At 39.8% G+C, this 21,535-nt stretch overlaps 2 protein-coding genes across 2 annotated transcripts; both read right to left on the bottom strand.

Annotated features, from left to right (window-relative positions):
- Positions 1-2,771: 2,771 nt before the first annotated feature.
- hadh (hydroxyacyl-CoA dehydrogenase) lies at positions 2,772-8,262 on the bottom strand. Its single transcript, XM_088341862.1, has 8 exons — positions 8,075-8,262; positions 7,241-7,369; positions 7,017-7,174; positions 5,237-5,363; positions 3,487-3,576; positions 3,344-3,416; positions 3,139-3,255; positions 2,772-3,070 (listed from the first exon to the last, which is right to left on the bottom strand). The coding sequence occupies exons 1-8, from the start codon at positions 8,192-8,194 to the stop codon at positions 2,952-2,954; spliced, it is 933 nt and encodes a 310-aa protein (XP_088197988.1). The 5' UTR covers positions 8,195-8,262; the 3' UTR covers positions 2,772-2,951.
- A 4,345-nt stretch (positions 8,263-12,607) lies between these two features.
- Positions 12,608-20,950, bottom strand: cyp2u1 (cytochrome P450, family 2, subfamily U, polypeptide 1). Its single transcript, XM_088341863.1, has 5 exons — positions 20,453-20,950; positions 18,053-18,703; positions 16,796-16,957; positions 14,556-14,723; positions 12,608-14,488 (listed from the first exon to the last, which is right to left on the bottom strand). Exons 1-5 carry the CDS (start codon positions 20,862-20,864, stop codon positions 14,307-14,309), a joined length of 1,575 nt encoding a protein of 524 aa, XP_088197989.1. The 5' UTR covers positions 20,865-20,950; the 3' UTR covers positions 12,608-14,306.
- Positions 20,951-21,535: the final 585 nt, after the last annotated feature.

Here is a 21,535-nt window from a genome sequence, read left to right on the forward strand (position 1 = left end):
AGCATCCATATCGACATTACAATATTGTTAAGGCCCTGGTGTTGAAGCCATAGTTAGTCGGTTAGTGTTGGAATTAGTATTAGGGTTATGGTTGGACCTAGGGTTGGTGTTTTGGTTGGAGCTAGGGTTATGCTCAGAGACGGAAGAGGTACTAGTAGCTCCAAAGGTAAGATAATTGAGGGTTGTGATCCTGTCCCACGTTAAGCCAGTATGAATTTGGGGTTTAATTTTGGACCTAGGATTAGGGTTTTTGCCTGTAACTAGGGTCATGATTTTGGTTGGAGCTAGGGTTAGAGTTTTGGTTGCAATATGTTACAGCACAGGTAGCTGAAATGGTAAGATACCTGTATTAGACTCAGTTTTATGGGATTCAATCCCAAGTCAAGCCTGTATAGTGTTGGGGTTTAGTTTGGAGAACAGTTAATTTTGGGGGTTATAGAGGGTTTAGGTTTTAGTTGGAGTTAGGGTTTTTGCTGTCACTAGGGTTGGAGCTAGAGTAAGGGGTTTTAGCTGTAACAAAGGTTATGGTTTTGGTTGAAGCTGGGGTCAGGGTTAGAGTTTAAGAAGATGTTTGAAATAGCACAGTTCAGATAGTATGGGGCCGGTATTACAGTCACAGCATTATAGATTCGAGTCTTGTTTCAGGCAATATAAATTCTACGGTAAGACTTTTGAGTTGGAGATAGGGTTTTGGTGTCTCCAACATAAACTCTAAATCTAGAGGTTTACAGGTATACTGTCCTGACTGGGGCGTGAACCCAGGATCCTGAGTGAAACATAAGCATCTTAGCAATTGAGCCGCTAATGGTGGTTTTATTTAGGACCAAAACTCTAACCCTAATTCTAGATCAAACCAAACCCATTACCCTAAAATCCACAACCCTGTGTGTGTGTGTGGAGGACAAGATGTGAGCGATATACAAGATATACTCTCTGTTGGCAATATCATTTAGGTTTTAACCTCCCTCGCGAATGGAACAGGCACGGCCGAGCAGCCATCTTCCCAGAATCCCCGGCCGTACTCCACCCTATCGGTCAGTTGGCGTGGTTTATTTTCTTGACACATAAACAGGAAATTAAGTCACACATAAGCGCGACTTGACAAGAAAATGAAATAAAATTGAGAAATGTATTTACAAAGAAAATGGAATTAGACTGATCTTTGAAACGTGACCATGTGTATGTGTGGGATGATGGTTTTTATATTCCTCAATATAAAAACAGGTTAATTTCATAGCATGGAAGTCTGAGAAATACACATCCAAAAACAGTCAACTTTACACCGGCATCCTACCAGTTGATACAAGTGATGTCCCTACTGCTCAAAAAAGGGTATGGTATGAAAAAACGTTTTTCTCTAATCAGGGGTCCAGCAGATTAAGGGAAGTTAAATTCAAGACTTTTTAGGATATTTTTAATGCCCTTTGAAATCAAAGTTCAGACCAAGTTGACAAAAAACAACTTCTCATTAGACAGACAGTTTAGCATGGTCCAAAGTAGACCTCTTTGTCAGGAGTTGCTATGTGTATTGTGAATAGACTGAAGACATGTGTCTGCTCTGAAAGGCCATCTGAAACTAAATCACTGTTTTGATAGTTCCGTTCTTGTGGTCACTCGATGTTGCCACGAAAGTAAATCGGTGTATTATTTAAAAAAAAAGGAAAATTGAATTATTTTTAGTTCAAACAAAGGCCTTATTTTTATAATAACCACTTTAATGCCTTTCAGGACTTTTCAAGGATCCGCGGGAACCCTGTAAATGCATATTGTGTACCAATTGTGAATAAACGATCTTTCCAAATTAGATTACCGGTATATTAAAATCGGATTAAACCATCCAATGTTTGACATGCCTGCTCTAAGACAGTGTTTCTCAACTGGTGGGTCAGGACCCAAAAGTGGGATGTGAGCCCAATATCAGTGTGTCAGGGACTTTTCCTTGGCAAATTAATGCCAAGAAGAAAAAAAGGTGGGTTACTTACACTCCTTAACAGTAAATGGCGGTAATGCTCTGCTCGATCTCTTACATCTGTTTATTCAATCCGTGGATTATATAGAGACCACCATTCATTTTATTGGGATTTTATTTCCTTTTTTCTTCCCATAATGGATTCCAAGACAGTGACAAGTGTAGGAAAAGTGAAAAATCAAGTCAAAGAAGGAAACGAACGCGAAATATAAAAATGGTGTACGAGTGTATGCCATTGAAGCGTTTCTGTAATTTAGAGTAAACGGCTTCAAAATGTTATATTTTAGGTTTTTACCAGGATATTAATCTTTATTAAACTACATAAATAAATATCTATGTTTCGGTGCACACTTTAATATTGTTTTATTTTAGTATTTGTTCATTTTAAAGCAGTTTTAGGGGGTAGCTTTTATGCGAGTAGGCTTATATGTGAGTAAATACGGTACTTGGTGTGGTTTTGCTGGTAATTTTGTTTGGAGAAAAAAAGGAATATATTTTACTTTCTTTGCTTTGAATTGCAACATTCTTTCATTGGATACATTTGAGAAGGGGGCATTTTTTCTTCGTTTGGATCGCCACTGATCATTGGGGAGGAATAGTAGGTCATATCTAATAGTATAGTATGAACTTTTTTGAGCGTTTAGTTATTAAACACGGTCAACGTAATGTTTCGCTACTATCACCGGTTTAAGAAAATTCAGTCGTGCACTTTTTAAAAAAACAGCACCACCTTGCGTTCATAAGCGGTATAGAAACATGTTCCAGGAAAACGGGGTGAAACATTTAGGGATAAGGAGTGAAATGCGAGAAAAGAAGATATTTTATTGTCCGAATGTATTTTTTTTTTTAAAAAAAGGAAAAAAAGGCTACAATCAACCAGTGGATCAGTTTCCTCTCTTTCTATTATTAGCACATTTCGTGAGCTGATCATTGGCAAAAAAAAGGCACGCATCATTCTTATTGAAGCTTATTTCATCAAGCTTCACTTGTACTTGTAGAACCCTTCTCCCGTCTTTTTACCAAACTTTCCATCAGCCACCAGTTTGTTGAGCAATGGGCTCTGGGTGAAAAGCGGATTTTCCGGGTCCATGGCGCTCCAACCTAATCACAAAGCGAAATGTTCATTTGGAAGCTTCATCCGTCATGTTTCCGTAGCAATTTTAGCTTACCGTCTAAGATGAACTTGGCTGTATCCAAGCCCACGTAGTCCAGCAGCTCAAAAGGTCCCATCGGGTAACCGGCGCCAAGTTTCATGGCCACGTCGATGTCTTCTTTAGAGCCGTGACCTGCAATGTATACAAAGGCCTACATTAGATGGGTTTCCTTCAGTATCCTATAAGCCAGGTGGGCTCTAAAATGTCACAAGTTTTAGACCTCTCTCGTGCAGACGAACAGCCTCCAGCATGTAAGGGACGAGCAGGCGGTTCACGATGAATCCTGGTGTGTCCTGAACAGAAGACTGGCTGTTAGCGTGCTAGTTTGAGTAATGGCAACATTTAACCCCGCCTCCAACCCACCTTGCAGGACACGGTGGTTTTTCCCAATGCTTTGCTAAAATCCACCAGGGAATCAAACGTCTCTTGGCTTGTGGCAGATGTTCCGATGACCTGTGGGAGCAAAATGATGCATTTTGAAGGAACTTTTACATTCAGACAGGGTTTGTAAATCACCTAATTCAAGCACTTTTTAAGGACTTTCAAAGCCAATTTTTCAATTTCTCCAGTACCATTAAAATAAGAAATGCGGGGTGAATCGTGTACAAAAACAGTGAAGAAAATGAGTATTTGAACACTGCTATTTTGCTATTTCTCACACTTAGAAATCATGGAGGGGTCTAAAATTTTCATCGTAGGTACATGTCCACTGTGAGAGAGATAAACCAAAAAGTAAAATCCAGAAATCACAATGCATGATTTTTTAACAATTTATTTGTGTGATAAAGCTGCATATAAGTATTTGAACACCTGTGTATCATCTATAATTCTGACCCTGAAAGACCTGTTACTCCGCCCATTAGAAGTCCACCTGCACTCCATGTATCATCCTGAATCAGATGGACCTGTTTGAGGTCGTAAGCTGCATAAAGACACCTGTCCACCCCATACAATCAGTAAGACTTTAACTCGTAACACGGAGAAGACCAAAGAGCTGTCCAAAGACACCAGAGACAAAATTGTACACAGCCACAAGGTTGGAAAGGGCGACGGAGCAATTGCCAAGCAGCTTGGTGAAAAAGGTCCTCTGTTGGAGCGATCATTAGAAAATGAAAGAAGCTAAACATGACAGTAAATCTCAATTGGAGGGGAGCCCCGTGCAAGATATCACCTTGTGGGGTTTCAATGATTCTAAGAAAGGTGAGGAATCAGCCCGGAACTACACGACAGGAGATGGTCAATAACCCGAAAAGGGCTGGGACCACCGTTTTCAGGGTTATGTAGGCAATACACTAAGACGTCATGGTTTGAAATCATGCTTGGCAAGAAAGGTTCCCCTGCTTAAACCAGCACATGTCAAGCCCGTCTTAAGTTTGCATGTGACCATTTGGATGATGCAGAGGAGTCATAGTAGAAAGTTTTGTGGTCACATGAAACCAAAATAGAAAATTTTGATCATAATTCAACTAGGTGTGTTTGGAGGAAGAAGAATGAACAGTACATTCCGTCGAACACCATCCCTACTCTGAAGCATGGGGGTGGTAGCATCATGCTTTGGGGTGTTTTTCTGCACATGGGACAGGACGAGTGCACTGCATTAAAGAGAGAATGACTGGGGCCGTGTATTGAGATTTTGGGGAACAACCTCCTGCCCTAAGAGCATTAAAGACGGGTTGTGGCTGGGTCTCCCAAAACGATATACATTTTCAGTTGCAGGGGGTTCTTCCCATGACAATTAACTACAGGAAAAACTGTTTTTTTTTGCAAAGCCCATAAATAATTTCTATAATTGACAGGTAATCCTTACACTATAACACATTTCATAAAGCCCTGTTTAGGGCGATGATGCATCATTGGAGAATGCCATACAAAGTAAGGCCAGCTGCCGTTAATCACAAGGGAAGAAGAAAAGGACCCGCCAAAAGAGAGCAGTGCATATGTATGAAGACCTGTTGTGAAACATGGCAACAATGTCAAGCATTTACAAGCGCTTAGTCCAAAACTTAAGTGCCTTTCAATCCCAGAAGACACAACTGTGTAATTCAAAAAATATTTTTAAAACCTGTAGGAACCCTGTTCAGAGCAGGCCAGAAGTTTTTTGTTAATCACTAACCTCGACAAGCTTCATCATGGGAACCGGGTTGAAAAAGTGCAGGCCACCAAAGCGGTCCAGTCTGGAAGTGGCGCTGGCGATGTCGCCAATAGGCAAAGACGATGTGTTACTTGCAAATATGGTGTGTCTGAAACCAAAGTTAAGGCAGGTTTTTTTTGGTGCGTTGAGGTCAAGGTGTTCAAAAGTTCAAAAAGACTGTTTTGGGCTGAAAAAGGGAAAACAAGGCATGTTTTTGGATGGGAAAGTTGAAAAAAAAAACGTATGTATTTTTTTGTATTATCTATTTTTCTCAAGATTTATGTCAAACCAATGAAAGAAGCCATAGCATAATATAAATAATAATAATAATTATTATTATAACAAATTATTTAATTTGGAATTTAGATTATTTTATTGATTCAAAATATATATATATTTTTTAATAAACTATTATTAATATTTACCAGTATTAATTTTACTCATTAACATTTTAAGAGTAGTAGTATAATATTTTATGTTATCATTCATATTATATTTTGCATAATTAAATTGAATAATTATTAATTATACTTTAAAAGTAAAAAAAATGCAAAATACTATTTCATTGATAGAATAATGGTAATATTATTTATTCATTTATACATTTTTAATTATAAACATGTTTTTCAATATCATAAAAAACAATGATAACAAATAATAATACATTATTAGAAACGTGAAGGTCGAGAAATTTGTATTTATTCTACATAACATAAATGTCTGCCATCTTGCTGCTACGGGTACCCGAAAAACAGTGGTCAAAAAATGAGAGAGTAATTGTCTAGTTTGATTACTTTAAATCTCTGTAGTTTGTGTTCTTCCTTGTGCTTTGCACCGCTTGTTTTCAGTTGCATTACACAATACAATACAGCGACATCTAGTGGTCATACAATGCACAGTGCCCCTTTTTGACCGAAAGAGCCATAAAAGCTCAAATATTTAGATTTTTTTTCCAGGGAGGCACACCATATATATTCTAAGAGAAAATTCAAAAAAAACTGCTGAACCCGCTTTCAAAACAAAAGCAAACTCTTCAATACATAATATATTGATGATTTGATAAAGTCTATGGAATAATAATGGCACTTTTATCACTTAAAAAGTGTCTCCCTCACACAGTTACTCAAGAGAGTTGAAGCTCATTTTTGTCCTATATAAAAGTTTCAAAATAAGGTGTGAGCAAAGTTCTTTAGTCAAAATGTCACAAATGCAAAACTGCAAACTAGAGAAATATCGTATTTACATTCAGTGCAGATAGATGGGCGAGGAGGAAGAATGAACAGACTTTGTGTATAGCTCTGTCCATTTCTACCACTCACCTTATCAAATTGCTCTGGGTGCTTGGCTAGAGTTTTTGGATGTTTACAGTTTGTTCTGTGGCTTTATATCATAAAGTGTCCAAACAATTAACAAATATTTTTTAATAAGCTTCCATATAAAGGATTCTTTAGACACGTAGAGCCAAATAGGGTCTGTTGGTATGACACCTTAACTGGAAACTATTGTTAAAACTGGGCCCGATTATACGGGACCTAACCCTTCAGTGACTAGTGAGGTCTTGGCTTTGCATCTTCTTCAATGAGCTATACATGTATCAAGTCAGATCAAAATGTGCAAGTTCCAATTTATCTTTGGGCCAAATGTACGATAGGTTCTCCTTTGCCTGCTTTAAGGATTTTGATCAATATTTTCACACTAATTGATGTTCAACTGTAACGTGGTACTGCCTGCAGCTAAAAACCGTTGAATTCACTAAACTTACGCAGGCGCCGCCTTGTCGAGCGTGCCGAAAAGATCCTGTTTGACTTTGAGATTCTCCACGATGGCCTCAAGCACCAAGTCTGCGCTGTGCACGGCTTTAGCAGCGTCTGTGGCTGTAGACACGTTTTGCAGAGTTTTCTTGACAAAAGCCTCGCCCGCCTGCAAGCAAAATACACACATGGCATTTATTTAGGCAACTTTTTGGGCCAAGATTAGCAAACTTACCTCTGGCTTGTCTGCAAACTTTTTCTTGGTCACCCTCTTCAGGCTCGTTTCCATGCCTTTAACTGCTTTTGTTAAGATGCTTTCTGACATGTCCACTAGCGTCACCTGGTGGCCGGTCGAAGCGGCGACCTAACAGAAAAGAAAGGAGTCAAACGGCAATGAAACAAACTGTCTCAGAGAATTACAATATTGTGATAAAGTTCACCATTTTTAGTGATACTATTAAAACAAAACTGTCATACGTTTTAATATTACTCAAGATGGCAAAAACTACAAAATCCCATCTCAATATATTAGAATTTAATGAAAAAGTATACTAGTAGAATTTACGCCATAATCGTCAAGAAATAATAAAAGCCTTACAATAGTCCAGTTGAATACAGTAAATTAAGAACTTTAAACAATATTCTTATTTTGTGAGACAGTCCCGTATGAATTGCGTGTAGCGCTCCCAACAACCATTTTCTTTAGTCAAATAGACATTTTCCATTAACTCCACACTGGAATAACAGGATCAGAATTGGTAGACATATGCAAATGATTGACTTTAATGGTTAAATATAAACTTTGACGAAATAGAAACGGAAACTGCGACATCTAGTGGCTACGTTTGCGAAGTTACACTCGCTTTAAAAACTTTGCATATTTAAGAGCATTATGCAGTTTAACAACCCAGCTACGGCAAACATTCTATTTTTGAAGCAGAGCCATTTGCAAATACTTGTATAATTTTTGCATTTAAAACCCCGATTTTTGAGGGCACCGATTCATTCTCTCCTTGTCACTTGTTAGCCAACTAGCTGCTAACACTCGAAAGCTCCATTTCGTACCCACCTGAGCGATTCCTGCACCCATTTGTCCCCCGCCGATGATGACCACATGCTTGATGGCTGCACTCCTGATGGCCGAAGAGGAGGAAAACGTTCTGCATATTTGGTGCCCGAAAAACGCCATGACGACCGCTAAGTAGGTGACAACCGCTTCGAGTTATGAGGACGGGCGCAGGAGGCGTGACGTCAAGAGGTTGGGATGACTTTTGCCCCACTTTGATGACGTCACAAAACAGGTGCCACCCGAGGACGCGCAAATATCGAATAACAACAATGTTAATGATTTGCTCTAATTGCATAACACTAACACTATCGCTTTACCGCTTACACTATTGCTTTACTGCTTAGACTACCGCTTTTTCTTTTTTCAAACAATAACAACTTGACTAATGACTAACTCTGAAAAGACCGAAATGTTAGTTATTGGTCCATCTAAATGCCGTGACTTATTCTCAAAAACTGCTGTGAACATTGACAAATGTCACATCACACAGAGTGACTCAGTTAAAAATTAAGGTGTCATATTTGACCCCGATCTGCTCTTTCAAACACATGTGAATAAAATTACTCGAACCGCTTTCTTCCATCTTCGCAACATTGCTAAAATTTGTCCTATGCTGTCTCAGTCGGATGCGGAGATTAGAATTCACACGTTTGTTACCTCCCGTCTCGATTACTGTAATGCACTACTCTCTTGTCTCCCGAAGTCCAGAATCAAGAGTCTTCAGCTGGTACAAAATGCTGCAGCGAGGCTTTTAACTAGGACAAAAAGGTAGGTGATCCCAAGAGCCAAGAAGTGTTCCGCTGGTTCGAGAGCTTTCTCCATCCGGGCACCGGTGCTGTGGAATGCTCTTCCCCCTGAGATCCGATCTGCAACCTCAGTGGAAATGTTTAAAATCTAAGCTTAATACACACTTCTACTCTAAAGCATATGAATAACCTATACTTTTTGTGGACAATATCTCTGTATTATTTGTAATTGCAACATCCTTTGCCTGGATACCACATGTGCGGTCCCTTCTCAAGGTTTCTTCATTTTCCTCATGTTGAGGTTTTTGAGTTTTTCCTTGCCCTCATGTTGTTTCCAGATCAGGGGATGGTGTAATAATAGTCTGAAATAATAGTCTGTGCAATAACCTGTGCAGCCCTTTGATACTCTTTGTGATTAAGGGCTATACAAATAAAAATGACTTAACTTGACTTGACTCAAAACTAGTATTTCAGTCTACAGCTGCTTTATTTTGAAGGCAGACAAAAGTCTTTGTGCGTTGATAAACCGCTCTGATAATCACATTAGATTTCCATCCATCCAGCCATCCATTATCTGCACCGCTTATCCTCAGTAGGGTCGCGTGGGTGCTGGAGCCCATCCCAGCTATTTCCGGACAGTGGGCAAGGGACACCCTGAACTGGTTCCCAGCCAATCGCAGGGCACACAGGGACAGACAATTCGCTCGCTGATTCAAATGTCGGGACAATTTGGACCGGCCAATTAACCTAACATGCATGTTTTTGGAATATGGGAGGAAACCGGAGTGCCCGGAGGAAACCCACACAAGCACGGGGAGAACATGCAAACTCCACACAGGAGGTTCGATCTCATGACTTCAGAACTGTGCCACACACGCGCTAACCACTGCGCTGCCGTGCTGCCCACATTAAATTTCCGTTTTGGCAAAAGTTTTCCACTTTCAGTTTTAAACACGCAAATGGTGTTTGTTTTTAATATTTTGGAGAAGGATTGTGTTAAAATAAAGCGCACGATAAAAATCTAGCACTTTCAATGTCAAAAGGTTGGCATGAATGTAATCGTATGGTTGATTATCTGATCTGTTTTCCACATGATGATTTATCGATACAATGAACGTTAATTTATCAAGGGGTTACTTACAAAAAAGCACCCATGAGAAGCGAAATATGATGCAAAAACAAAACAATTCGTAGCCAATAGTAGCCACACTCTATACACTAGGAAGTTGGGCTTCCTTAATGTGTGGACGAAGATCTGCTCAAAGTCACTGCTGCCATCTTATGGGGATTTTTCTTACTGAAATAACTCCCAGTGGCTTGATATCTACTAATGAGCTGAGCCTAAACTTTTGTGTTCGTCTTTTCAAATAAAACCCCCCAAAAACGTATTTTTATGTTATGGAACTCAGGGACAACGCTTCAGAAAAGGTATTTATAACTGAATGAGCTAAGGGAGCAGGATGATGCTTCAAAAAACGACGGTGACCATATGATGAAGGTGCTGTATTTGAGTCAGATCTAGAGGCTTCTCCCGTTATGGGTAATCATGGAAACCAGTAGTATCTGTTTCATGTAGGGGGACAAACCCCTACCCAAAAACAGCCTGGAGAGGATGGGCGCTGCCAAGCAGCACTTTTCCAAGACACACCACAGGAAGTGATGCTCTTAAAACCTATTTGGTTAAGGAATCCATGAACCATGATACAATTACTGTATTATATATTGAAACCAAATAAGAAACTCTTTTACAGGCTCAAGTAGTATATTGTACAAACGTTTTCTTTCTACAAATAAGTACTGTACTGTAAAATAATAATATTAAAGGGACACTGTGTAATATTTGAATACATGTTGCTGTATTGTGTGGTGCTACGGTCGTCAACAGGCGGCTCTGGACTGAATTCTGCTTTTAGGTGCTTTGTAGTGTCTCCCTGGCGCCTTTTCCACAATGTTTGATTATGGAAAATCATATGATTTCTGCAGAAGGACAAACATGACACAAACATTCTTAACGTTGTCCCCCTTATAGAAAGCGTATACTTTTCAACAAGATATGCAGTTGTATTTTTTTGGGAGGTTCCAATTGGACTCATTCAACATTTTGGGTCATCAACCCTTGGTATAGTGCAACTAAAAATGGGTGAGGTCCGCCGTTATTAAACCCACGCTGAAACAACCCAACCTTGATCCAGAAATCTTATGTCATTATAGACCTGTGTCAAACCTACCTTTCCTTTCTAAAGTACTTGAAAAAGTAGTGGCACAGCAGCCGAATGATTTCATATCCGAGAATAACCTTTTTGAATCTATGCAATCAGGATTCAGGGCTAACCACTCTACTGAGACAGCTCTGATCAAGGTAACAAATGATCTCCTACTGGCAATGGATTCTGGCGCTTCATCACTTTTGCTGCTGCTGGATCTTAGTGCTGCTTTTGACACAGTGCACCACAATTTCCTACTAGAACGGTTGGAAAAATGGATTGGTCTCTCAGGAACCGTCCTCTTGTGGTTCAGATCTTACCTCTCAGATAGGACGCACTGTGTTAAATATGGCGAAATGACATCTGAGCCCTTTAATGTTAACTGTGGTGTTCCGCAGGGTTCAGTGCTTGGCCCCCTTCTTTTCAGCATTTATATGCTTCCATTAGGTGATATTATTCGCAAGTACAATATCAGCTTCCACTGCTACGCAGACGACACTCAACTATATCTTCCGTTGGAGGAATCTCCCACACTAAACTGTGGAAATTTGGAGGCCTGCCTCATTGAGATAAAAGAGTGGATGTCACTCAATTTCTTGCGTCTTAACTCTGAAAAGACCGAAATGTTAGTCATTGGTCCATCTAAATGCCGTGACTTATTCTCAAAAACTGCTGTGAACATTGACAAATCTCACATCACACAGAGTTAAAAATTTAGGTGTCATATTTGACCCTGATCTATCCTTTGAAACGCATGTAAAGAAAATTACTAGAACCGCTTTCTTCCATCTTCGTAACAATGCTAAAATCCGTTCAATACTGTCTCAGTCGGATGCGGAAATTATAATTCATGCGTTTGTTACCTCCCGTCTCGATTACTGTAATGCACTACTCTCTGGTCTCCCGAAGTCTAGAATCAAGTCTCTTCAGCTGGTACAAAATGCCGCAGCGAGGCTTTTAACTAGGACAAAAAAGTATGATCACATAACACCGATTTTGGCTAACCTGCATTGGCTCCCAGTTAGCCTTAGATGTGATTTCAAGGTTCTCTTAGTATTATACAGAATCATACATGAACTTTCTCCCTCTTATCTTTCAGATCTGATTCCCCCCTATGTCCCGGTCCGAAGCCTACGATCTGAGAGTGCCGGTCTTCTGGTGATCCCGAGAGCAAAGAAGTGTTTTGCTGGTTCGAGAGCGTTCTCCATTCGGGCACCGGTGCTGTGGAATGCTCTTCCCCCTGAGATCCGATCTGCAACCTCAGTGGAAATGTTTAAATCTAAACTTAAAACTCACTTCTACTCCATTGCATATGAATAATAACCTACTCTTCTCGTCGGCTGAAAAATAGTCTGTGTAATATGGTGTAATAATCTGTGAAGCCCTTTGAGACTCTTCGTGATTTAGGGCTATACAAATAAAAATGACTTGACTTGACTTGACAAAGCACAACAAAGAATAAAAACTATGGCGGCTCAAGGTGACCAAACAGCTTCAGATTTTTTTCCGGAGTACGCGTAGCAGCCGGAAGGCAGACAATCGTGTCATCTCCTCTCGAAGATGTATTTACCACTAGGAGACCCTAAATACACAATGTCTCTTTAATATTCAATGAATTTAAAACAGAGAAACTGTTTAGCCTATCCGAATGCAGAACACAATGCACAATGCAATCCAGTGCACAGCGAGTTGACCGTATAACCCTACATCTTTACACAGTTGACACATAAATACAGTAAAACAGGTTTAAATAAACCTTAGTTTTAAAAGGGCCGGTGTGTGTTATTTGACCACTGAACAGTACAAGTAAGAATAAAAACTATGAATACTTAAAGTGAAAACCATTTTGTTCTTCTCATTTTCCCCCCCAGCCTTCCGTGAGGTTTTTGGCCACCTGTAGCAGAAATTGTGAACAAAATGCTCCAGTCCTCTCAAGCTTTAAAGAAACCCTGTGTAGTATATGACCACTCGATGTCGCTATACTGTGTAAGTGCTACAAAACACAAGGAAGAATACAAATTAAGAAGAGCAAAGTCCCTTAAATGCAACATTTTATCTCATTTTGCTCAGCCTTATGCAAGGTTTTTTGTTTTTGGTGTACCCGTAGCAGCAAGATGGTGGACAATCACGTCACCTCCCTTTGGTTGAGCCTCATGTAATGTAAATTTATTCAAATTTCTTAACCTACCAGGATTTCCAAAAAAATGCACTTTCATATGGTAGTTCATGGATTTTTGAATTTGTATTTAAATCAGAGATTTGTTTTACAACTGAGATACCCTTAGTAATACTCACTGTCCCTTTAAGCAATTTTTGAGATACAGCCTAAACATCACTGCTCTAACTTAATGTCATACATTATGATTGAAGACAATTATTTCAGTATAGTAAATCTGTCCATAACTGTCAATGAATTTGATTTTACTAGATGAGTTTTGATTTCTGTGTCTTTAATTTTTCATTTTTGATTTCAAGGTGGGGAAAATGCGATTAGCTGTATATCGCACTACATGTCAGGAAAAAATGGTATATGTTAATTTTGTTTGCCAAGTTTAAAAAAAAAAAGAATATAACACAACAATGACGAAGTATACTGGATTGCAAAAATCCACACGTTTATGTTTGGGAAGCTTAAAGGACAATTTACAATAATCTACTTATTTGAAAAATATAAATTGTGAAAATATTGTAATTAATTAATACTGGATTAGTTGTGGATTTGTCATAGCAGCTCTAATACTTTTCTGTGTGTGTGAGACAACGTGAAATTCCTAGAATAAAAACAATTATTTAACATCCATCCATTATCTGCACCACTTATCCTCAGTGGGTCGCGGGGGTGCTGGAGCCCATTCCAACTATCTATGGGCAGTGGGCAGGGGACACCCTGAACTAGTTGCTAGACAATCTCAGGGCACACAGAGACAGAGAACTCACTCGCTCATTCACACCCAGGGACAATTTGTACCGGCCAATTAACCTGACATGCATGTTTTTTGAATGTGGGAGGGAATCGGAGTGCCCGGAAGAACTCACGCAAGCACGGGGAGAACATGCAAACTCCACACAGGAAGTTCGGTCTCATGACCTCAGAACTGTGCCACACATGCGCTTAACACTGCGCCGCCGTGCTGCCCCAATTATTTAACATCCCCGCATAAAAAGTAATATCATTAGTGTGGATTTTGTTCTTTTTTCTTCTCCGCTACAAATACAAAGTGGATCTAATAAAGTGTCAAGTGCATTTCTATTGGGCTCTTTGCCTATCCTTTCTTCCCAGGTTCACTCCCGGGGGCTGACGCAAACGGCAAAGGGGCACGGTGCCAGCGTGAGGCCGAAACGCCCGTGCATGAGAGGTGGCGGCGTTCCTGCCGGCAGCCGGAAGTTGAAAGCCTGCAGCAGGCCGGTGACCATTAGGAAGAGCTCCATCTTGGCCAGCTGTTCGCCCATACACACCCGTCGACCTGATGACCAGGGAGTGGAACATGGGAAAGGGATGCCAGGATTGGTCAAGCGTGCAGAGTAACGTACCGATCCCAAAAGGCATGAAACACTCTTTTCTTGCCAGCTTGCCCTCGTGGTCCAGAAAGCGCTCTGGTCTGAAGCTGTCGGGCTGGTCCCATACAGATGGGTCTCGATGGACAGACCACAGGTTAGGCAGGATTACTGTTCCTTGCGGGATGGTGAAGCCCCGGAAGTCTACCAAAGTGTTGCACGAAAATAAGCAAATGAGAATCTTTTTTGCCATCAAATTCAATTAATGCAGTACCAACAACAATAGTCTCTTCATTCCGTGCGAAGTAAACCCTCGTTTTTTACGGGGTTTATGTTTCAAAATGAACCTGTGATAGAAAATTCCGTGAATTAGAAACCTCTACCCTCTATGCCATTGAATGGCAGCACAGCGGTTGTATGGTTAGCGTGTCTGCGGTACAGTTCTGAGGTCATGAGATCGAACCTTCCTGTGTGGAGTTTGCATGTTCTCCCCGTGCTTGGGTGGGTTTCCTCCGGGCACTCCAGTTTCCTCCCTCATTCTAAAAACATGCATTATAGGTTTAGTGGCCGGTTCAAATTGTCCCTAGGTGTGAATGAGTGAGTTGTTTGTCTTTGTGTGCCCTGCAACTTTCCGAAGATAGCTGGGATGGGCTCCAGCACCCCCAGCGACTCTACTGAGGATAAGCAATGCAGATAATAAACGGCTGGATACATATGGCTGGTTGGTTGGTTGGTTACTTGGATGATTGGTTGGATCCCTTAACCACTAGGGTCGTAGGGGCACCATTTGCTGAGGTGTGTTTTGGGCAAGTACAGCCAGCTACCGCAACCTTTCCGTACAAAGTTTGCATGTTATCCCCATTTCTGTGTGTGTTTCCTTCAGGCACTCCAGTTTCCTCCCACATTCCATAAACATGCTCCAGGATAAGCAGCGCAGAAAATTGATGGATATATATATAGATATTTGTTTTTATACATACGGATGTTTCCCCTACTTACGAACATTCGAGTTACGAACAATGGTACATACGAACATTTTTGGGGGGATGTCGAAAGATATCGGGACATTGCTGTTAGTTAGATTTTGTATTGTGGCCACCTTTTTCCGAGTAAAGGACAGTACTGTAGTGCTTCTTTCCGCCGCTACTGGCATCTGGTGGCGCTGTGAGAGGTCACCCGGCATCCACCCCGAAGAAGAAATCCACTTCCTTTTCCCAGTTTGTGTGTAAACATCCTACACTGTATCTCCAGCGCGCTAAAAACTTTGACATTTTTATTGTTTAATATCTTGTGCATCCATTCAATATGGTTGGTGTAGAGTGTAAAGAAGAGGAGAGCTGTTTCTTTTGAAACGAAAGTGGAATAAGAAAGCTTGATGCGGTTGAGAAAATGGTCGGAACACTTTTACCACGGAGGAGGAACTCTTCCAAAAGTAAATTAAACTTAACTTTATTTATCTCTACAGAGCATATTATTTTATGAAATGTTTATGTTTTATTACAAAACAATATACGTTACTTATACAAGCCTTAAACATACTTATGTAAACCTTAAACATGCAAAATATAGCACTGAAGCAATTAACGAACAAATTCAACAAGCAAAGATCTCGTTCGTAAGTAGGGCAGCGTCTGTATATATAAAGATTAAAACAACTGGTTGGTAGTGTTCTTCCCCACAATTAAACAGAAAAGTTGCAAAATATTCCACGCACCAGGGGAATCGTGAAATTGAGTCTAAAAGTTGGCTTAAATGGTGACACCCATTCACTTAACATGTGAGCGGAGCTGTGAAAACAAACAGCGATTGCAGGGAACCAAGTTTCTCTGACCTCGATTTTATGGTCGATTATGAAAAAGGAATGTCCCTGTCTGATATGTCTAGAGGTAAAAGAACAGCTAGAAAGCCGCGGAATTCATTACACAGCCATATCAATTCGAACCAGTGGCTGACATGAATGAACTACAACGTTCACGACGTAGAGGAGATAAAGAGTGATCGTTTCCGGATCATAGATCGGGGTAAGATGTGTTTAAGTCATTTCTACTGAGATTGAGGTAGATCTAATTACCAATTACTATATTTTTCATAGAGGTAATTTTGCATTTGTTATGAAGTGCAGTTATAAATTGATGATGTTCCACTGCAAATATCACATAAACCTTGTTTAGATGCATATTATTCTTTATTCCACATTGAACTGCATTCTTCAGTTTTTATTGTATTTTTGAACTACTCTAGCACTAAACTGTGTTTTTGTGTGTGTATCAGGTCACCTGTGGTTTTGGACGCCATGTGCGGAATGGCCAAAGGAACGACAGCAGTTAGCCTCTGGACCTCCATGATGGTGGCCTCGGTGAAGGGCAAACGACCTCGATCAGTCAAAGACGGAGCACGGCCTTTTCCGACTACCTCGTCCACCTCCGCCTGGACCTTTTCTGAAGCAAAAATGTTATTGTTCCGTTCATCGTCAGAACATAGTACCTGAGTGGTCCTTAAATGGGTTTACTTATGTTTTTTGGAGGAACTTATGGGTATTTAAAGAGGTACTTGAGATTTTTAAAAGATCAAATTCAAAATCACAGCATTTGTATCCTTTGACCAAGATTGTAAAAAAATAAACAAGATAATAACATAATACATACACATATATTTTCTCATTTTAACCCATATATTTATTCGACTATAGAGTAAAATGTCATTGAAAGCAAAAAAAAGATATTTATCAAATTATTTGGATATAATTGAATAATAAAAACAACAAATCATATTAAAAAATATAAAGACTACTTTCTTTTTTTTCTTATAGAATACAGTAATATAATAAGTTAACATTTTTCCAATTTGACAGTACTCCTCACTTATTTTGAAGTAAAACAAACATGTTTTCAAAAAAATTCAATCAAAAAAGCCTTCAAGAAGGCAAAACCGTCAATAGCATTTATGACTACACTAAAAATATGTATACTTAAAAATTGTCTTTCAAATCAGCTTATTATGAGGATTAAATTTATTTTTCCCATGCAAATATTTTTTTCTTAAATTACCATGTATATGGTACCTTATGTACTTATGTTTACTATTCAAATCGACATTGCTTTTCTTTTTAATGAATAATGTTTTTAACAACTAGGAGGGGCTGAATAACACACAATCTCCTTAAAAAAGAAACTATATATTCATTACTACACTAAAAACTATATATACTTAGAAAGTGTCTGCTATATCAGGCAATTTTACTCTTTTTTGAAGATAACATGTGTTTTTTCTTATGCAAAGAGCATTCTTTTCAAACTAAACAAACGTAATTTAAAAAAAAAACTGTTGTTGCTTGGGCCCTAAGAAAAACCTTCCTCATCAGCTGATCATTCAGTTTTTTGGGGGTGTTTGTTTGTTTTTGAAGAAAGGTTCTTGGCAGGAAAAAAAATCATGGTGTACTGCATTTATAGAAGGTTGGACCCACTGTTCTACGATGCAATGTCTGTAAGTTGAATATTAGTTTGGAACCCATCTAAACCAGGATTTCTTTGTACCTTGGACATTAGAATGCACAACCATGTAGAGCAAAATCCACAGCAGGGAGTTGGTGGTGGTGTCAGTGCCCGCAATGAAGAGATCCCCGACGATGTAGAAGAGGTAGTCCTCGTCAAAGGTGCTGTCCTTCACTCCCTCGGCTCTCTGCTTCATCATCTCCGCCAGATACATGTCCACAAAATCTCTCGGGTTATCCGGGTCCAGCGTGTCTAGGTGCTTGTGGATGATTGTCTTCAGGAAGATGGTGATGTCCCGCTCCACGTGACGGAGCTCTCCAAAGACGCCGAAGGGCCAATGGTAGAGTGGAGGGAAGACGTTGATGAGGAAAGCGGGGCTGTTGACGCACAGCTCCAGGCCTCGCACCATCAACCCCAGAAGAGTCGCAAATTGGGGGTCGTCTTGAGAAAAGCGCTCGCCAAAGGCCAAGGAGCAGATGACATTGGAGACTGCATTGCTGATTAGCGGTGTAAGGTCCGTGCCACATCTATTGATGTCTGGAGGCAGTCGTAGGAGCTGGCTCTTGACCGCCTCCAGGCCTTGGAGGATACACGGTTCCAGGCTAAGCTTCCCCACGCCGAAACTCCGAAGAGAGGCGTGGCAGAACTTGCGGTGCTTTCTCCACACAGGCCCATATGGAGCAAAGACAATTCCTTTAGGAAATAATCATCAACAGAAAAAACATTTACCAAAAATTCCAGGCTACAGAGTGTACTTGATTAAAGGGCACATGTAAATTTAAGGGAGAAACTCAACTTTGGTTTTCTACAAACCTTACCAGTTTTTAAGTCTTAAGCTTATAGCTTTTTTTAATATTGAGAAAAACCGCGGGGAAATGTCTAGTGCAGAAAAGTAACACATTGTGCCGTGATTAAGACACCCGTATGTAGACTGTGTCCGCAGCAGTCACTACTAATTCAATTGGCATTAACTATAAATGAATGAATGCGACAAAAACTTTCTCAAAACAAAACTCAATATACTGTACAGACCAAAATTCAGAAGCTCATACAACCATAACAGCCTGTACACATGCTTAGCCATGCGACTGATCTTAAGCTCTCCCATCTCTTGTGCACATGCCAAAGTGATAAAGAGGAGACCAAGTATTCAGATTCAGATCTACTTTATTGTCATTCTAGTACACGTGTATACAGAACGAAATGTCGATACATCTGACCCGCACCGTTTCCTTGAATGTACAGATATAAATAAAATGTTGTATTGAGTTGGAGTATTGAGTACTAATAATATACTAAATAATTATGGCTATGTATAGTATTTTACAGTAGTGCAAAGAGTGCAAGAGGAACAGCTAACCAGATGTGCAAAATGGGCAGTCAGCTAAACAAGTCAGGTAAACAGTAACAATAACACTGTAGTACAATAGTGCAGAAGAGAACAGATGTGCAAGGAGTGGCTAGTATTGCTAATACTACATAAAAAAATCATTATACAAATCTTTGGATTTTTTTTCTAAAAAGTCGTGTCAGCTGATAATATATCTTAGTGTGACAGGAGATGACTAATTGTCAGATATATTTTTCATATCGGGACAAAAACCGCGACGTCATATTTGTCTGTTGTCAATACGAAAACTGTCATTTCGATAATTATTTTGTAATCCTTCTTAGTAACTAGTTTTGGCATGTATGACGTTTTTTTCTTGTTCGATTAATGTCGTAGTCGATATACTTGGTCTCCTCTGCGCATGAAATAAAAACTACAGTAAAAGCTACTATTTGTGTGTAACCATTGATAATTTAATACACTTACGGCATATAATAGTGGAGTGATTTATCAGTCGTCAAGTATCACTGATAAAATGTGTAAACTATTGTTTACAACGGAAATCTTAATTGGTCAATATCCTCTGTTAAATACATATGTACGTAAGAAAGATTGTATATTTTGTTTAAAGACTTTGTGTTCAGTTTCTGTATTTCTCAATGTTTTTGACACACAAGTAAAGAAGTGGAGAAACTGTTTAAACAGAATGCACTATGCAAATCAGTGTTTCTGGCAGCGTGAGTTAAGCACCAATTCCTTTTCTCAGGTCAGCTGTACCACTGGAGGTCTGGTGGTAAAGTATCAGCAACCTCACCTCCAGGATCCATGTTTGAATGTCGCTGCGTATAATGTATTCTGGGCCAGCAATTACGATCGATTGATCAAACACTGCTAAAATATGAAAGTATACCATAACGTTACGCTCACACAATAATACAATACTGCATTTATTTCCAATCTTATCTATTACATTCTACGGTGAAGTGAACAGGATTATAAATCACAGTCACAAATTTCGGGTATATTGGAGCAGATTATCGTCTGGATAATACAGTAAATAAATGATATTCTTCCTCAAATAAAATGACTAAACTACGTCTGCAAAAACGCACCTTTACGTTTGGTCATGATGGTGACCGATGGGATGTCCGGCCTGTCTGAGAACACTTCGGGATGGTTGAGCAAAGCATCCCTGATGACGTCATAACCATTCAGCACCACAATTAGCTGCGTGCCTGCGAATAAACTAAACACGTCGCCATGCACCGCTGCTTGTTGAGTCAGCGCCTCCACGGGTGATAAAAGCGGCTTAGAATCCTTGCAGAACCCTCTTCGGATGAACGAAGGAATGAGAAAAGATCCAAAATTGCCCACCAAGGGCAGCGGCTTTGGACCTGGAGGAATGTTGGCCAGGTAGTGGCGGCGTTTCAGGTAGTAGTGCACGGTTAAAAACACAAAGGAGAAGACGAGCAGAGTAGCAACGTTTAATACATTCAGTAGCCAGTTGCTAAAAAGCGCGATCATAGTGTTTAAGATCGAAAAGTAAACTAAACTAAGCCATGTTGTGTTTGTAAACAAAGGTCGTAGCCATGCTTCCGGTGTTGTGGGAGGAGCTGTTCTCCTATTGGTGGTCAAAGAAATGTAAATCTCTGATAGGCTGTATTTTTCATTGCTTTGGTATCCTAACGGGGCAGTAATATTTAGTGCCTCCTCGTGGTACAATAACTTTTCATTAAAAAAAAAAACCGTTGGTTTCAACCTGAAATTCAGGTCTGGGCTCATTCCTGCTGTATTTTTGATAAGTTCTTCAGTCTGTCGGAGGGGTCTGCAACGTGGTGCCCACGGGCACCAGATAGCCCCCTTACACCACCTAGGTAGACAATGGACTGGGTCTGAAAATATATCATTATTCAGAATGTAGTTTAAGTCAAGTCAAGTGAAGTCAAGTCATGTTTATTTGTATGGCCATGAATCACAAAGAGTCTCAAAGGGCTGCACAGATCAAAGACTGTTGCAAACTATTATTACAGACTATTATGACACCATCCCCTCATCTAAAACCTACGTGAGGGCAAATAATACACATATTATCAACATAAAATATAGATTATTCATATACTATAGAGTAGAAGTGTGTTTTAAGATTAGATTTAAACATTTCCACTGAGATTGCAGATCGAATCTCAGGGGGAAGA

This window comes from Urocampus carinirostris, chromosome 8 (assembly GCF_059441175.1).
Source record: "Urocampus carinirostris isolate Australia breed hairy pipefish chromosome 8, RoL_Ucar_1.0, whole genome shotgun sequence".
Classification (NCBI taxonomy): domain Eukaryota; kingdom Metazoa; phylum Chordata; class Actinopteri; order Syngnathiformes; family Syngnathidae; genus Urocampus; species Urocampus carinirostris.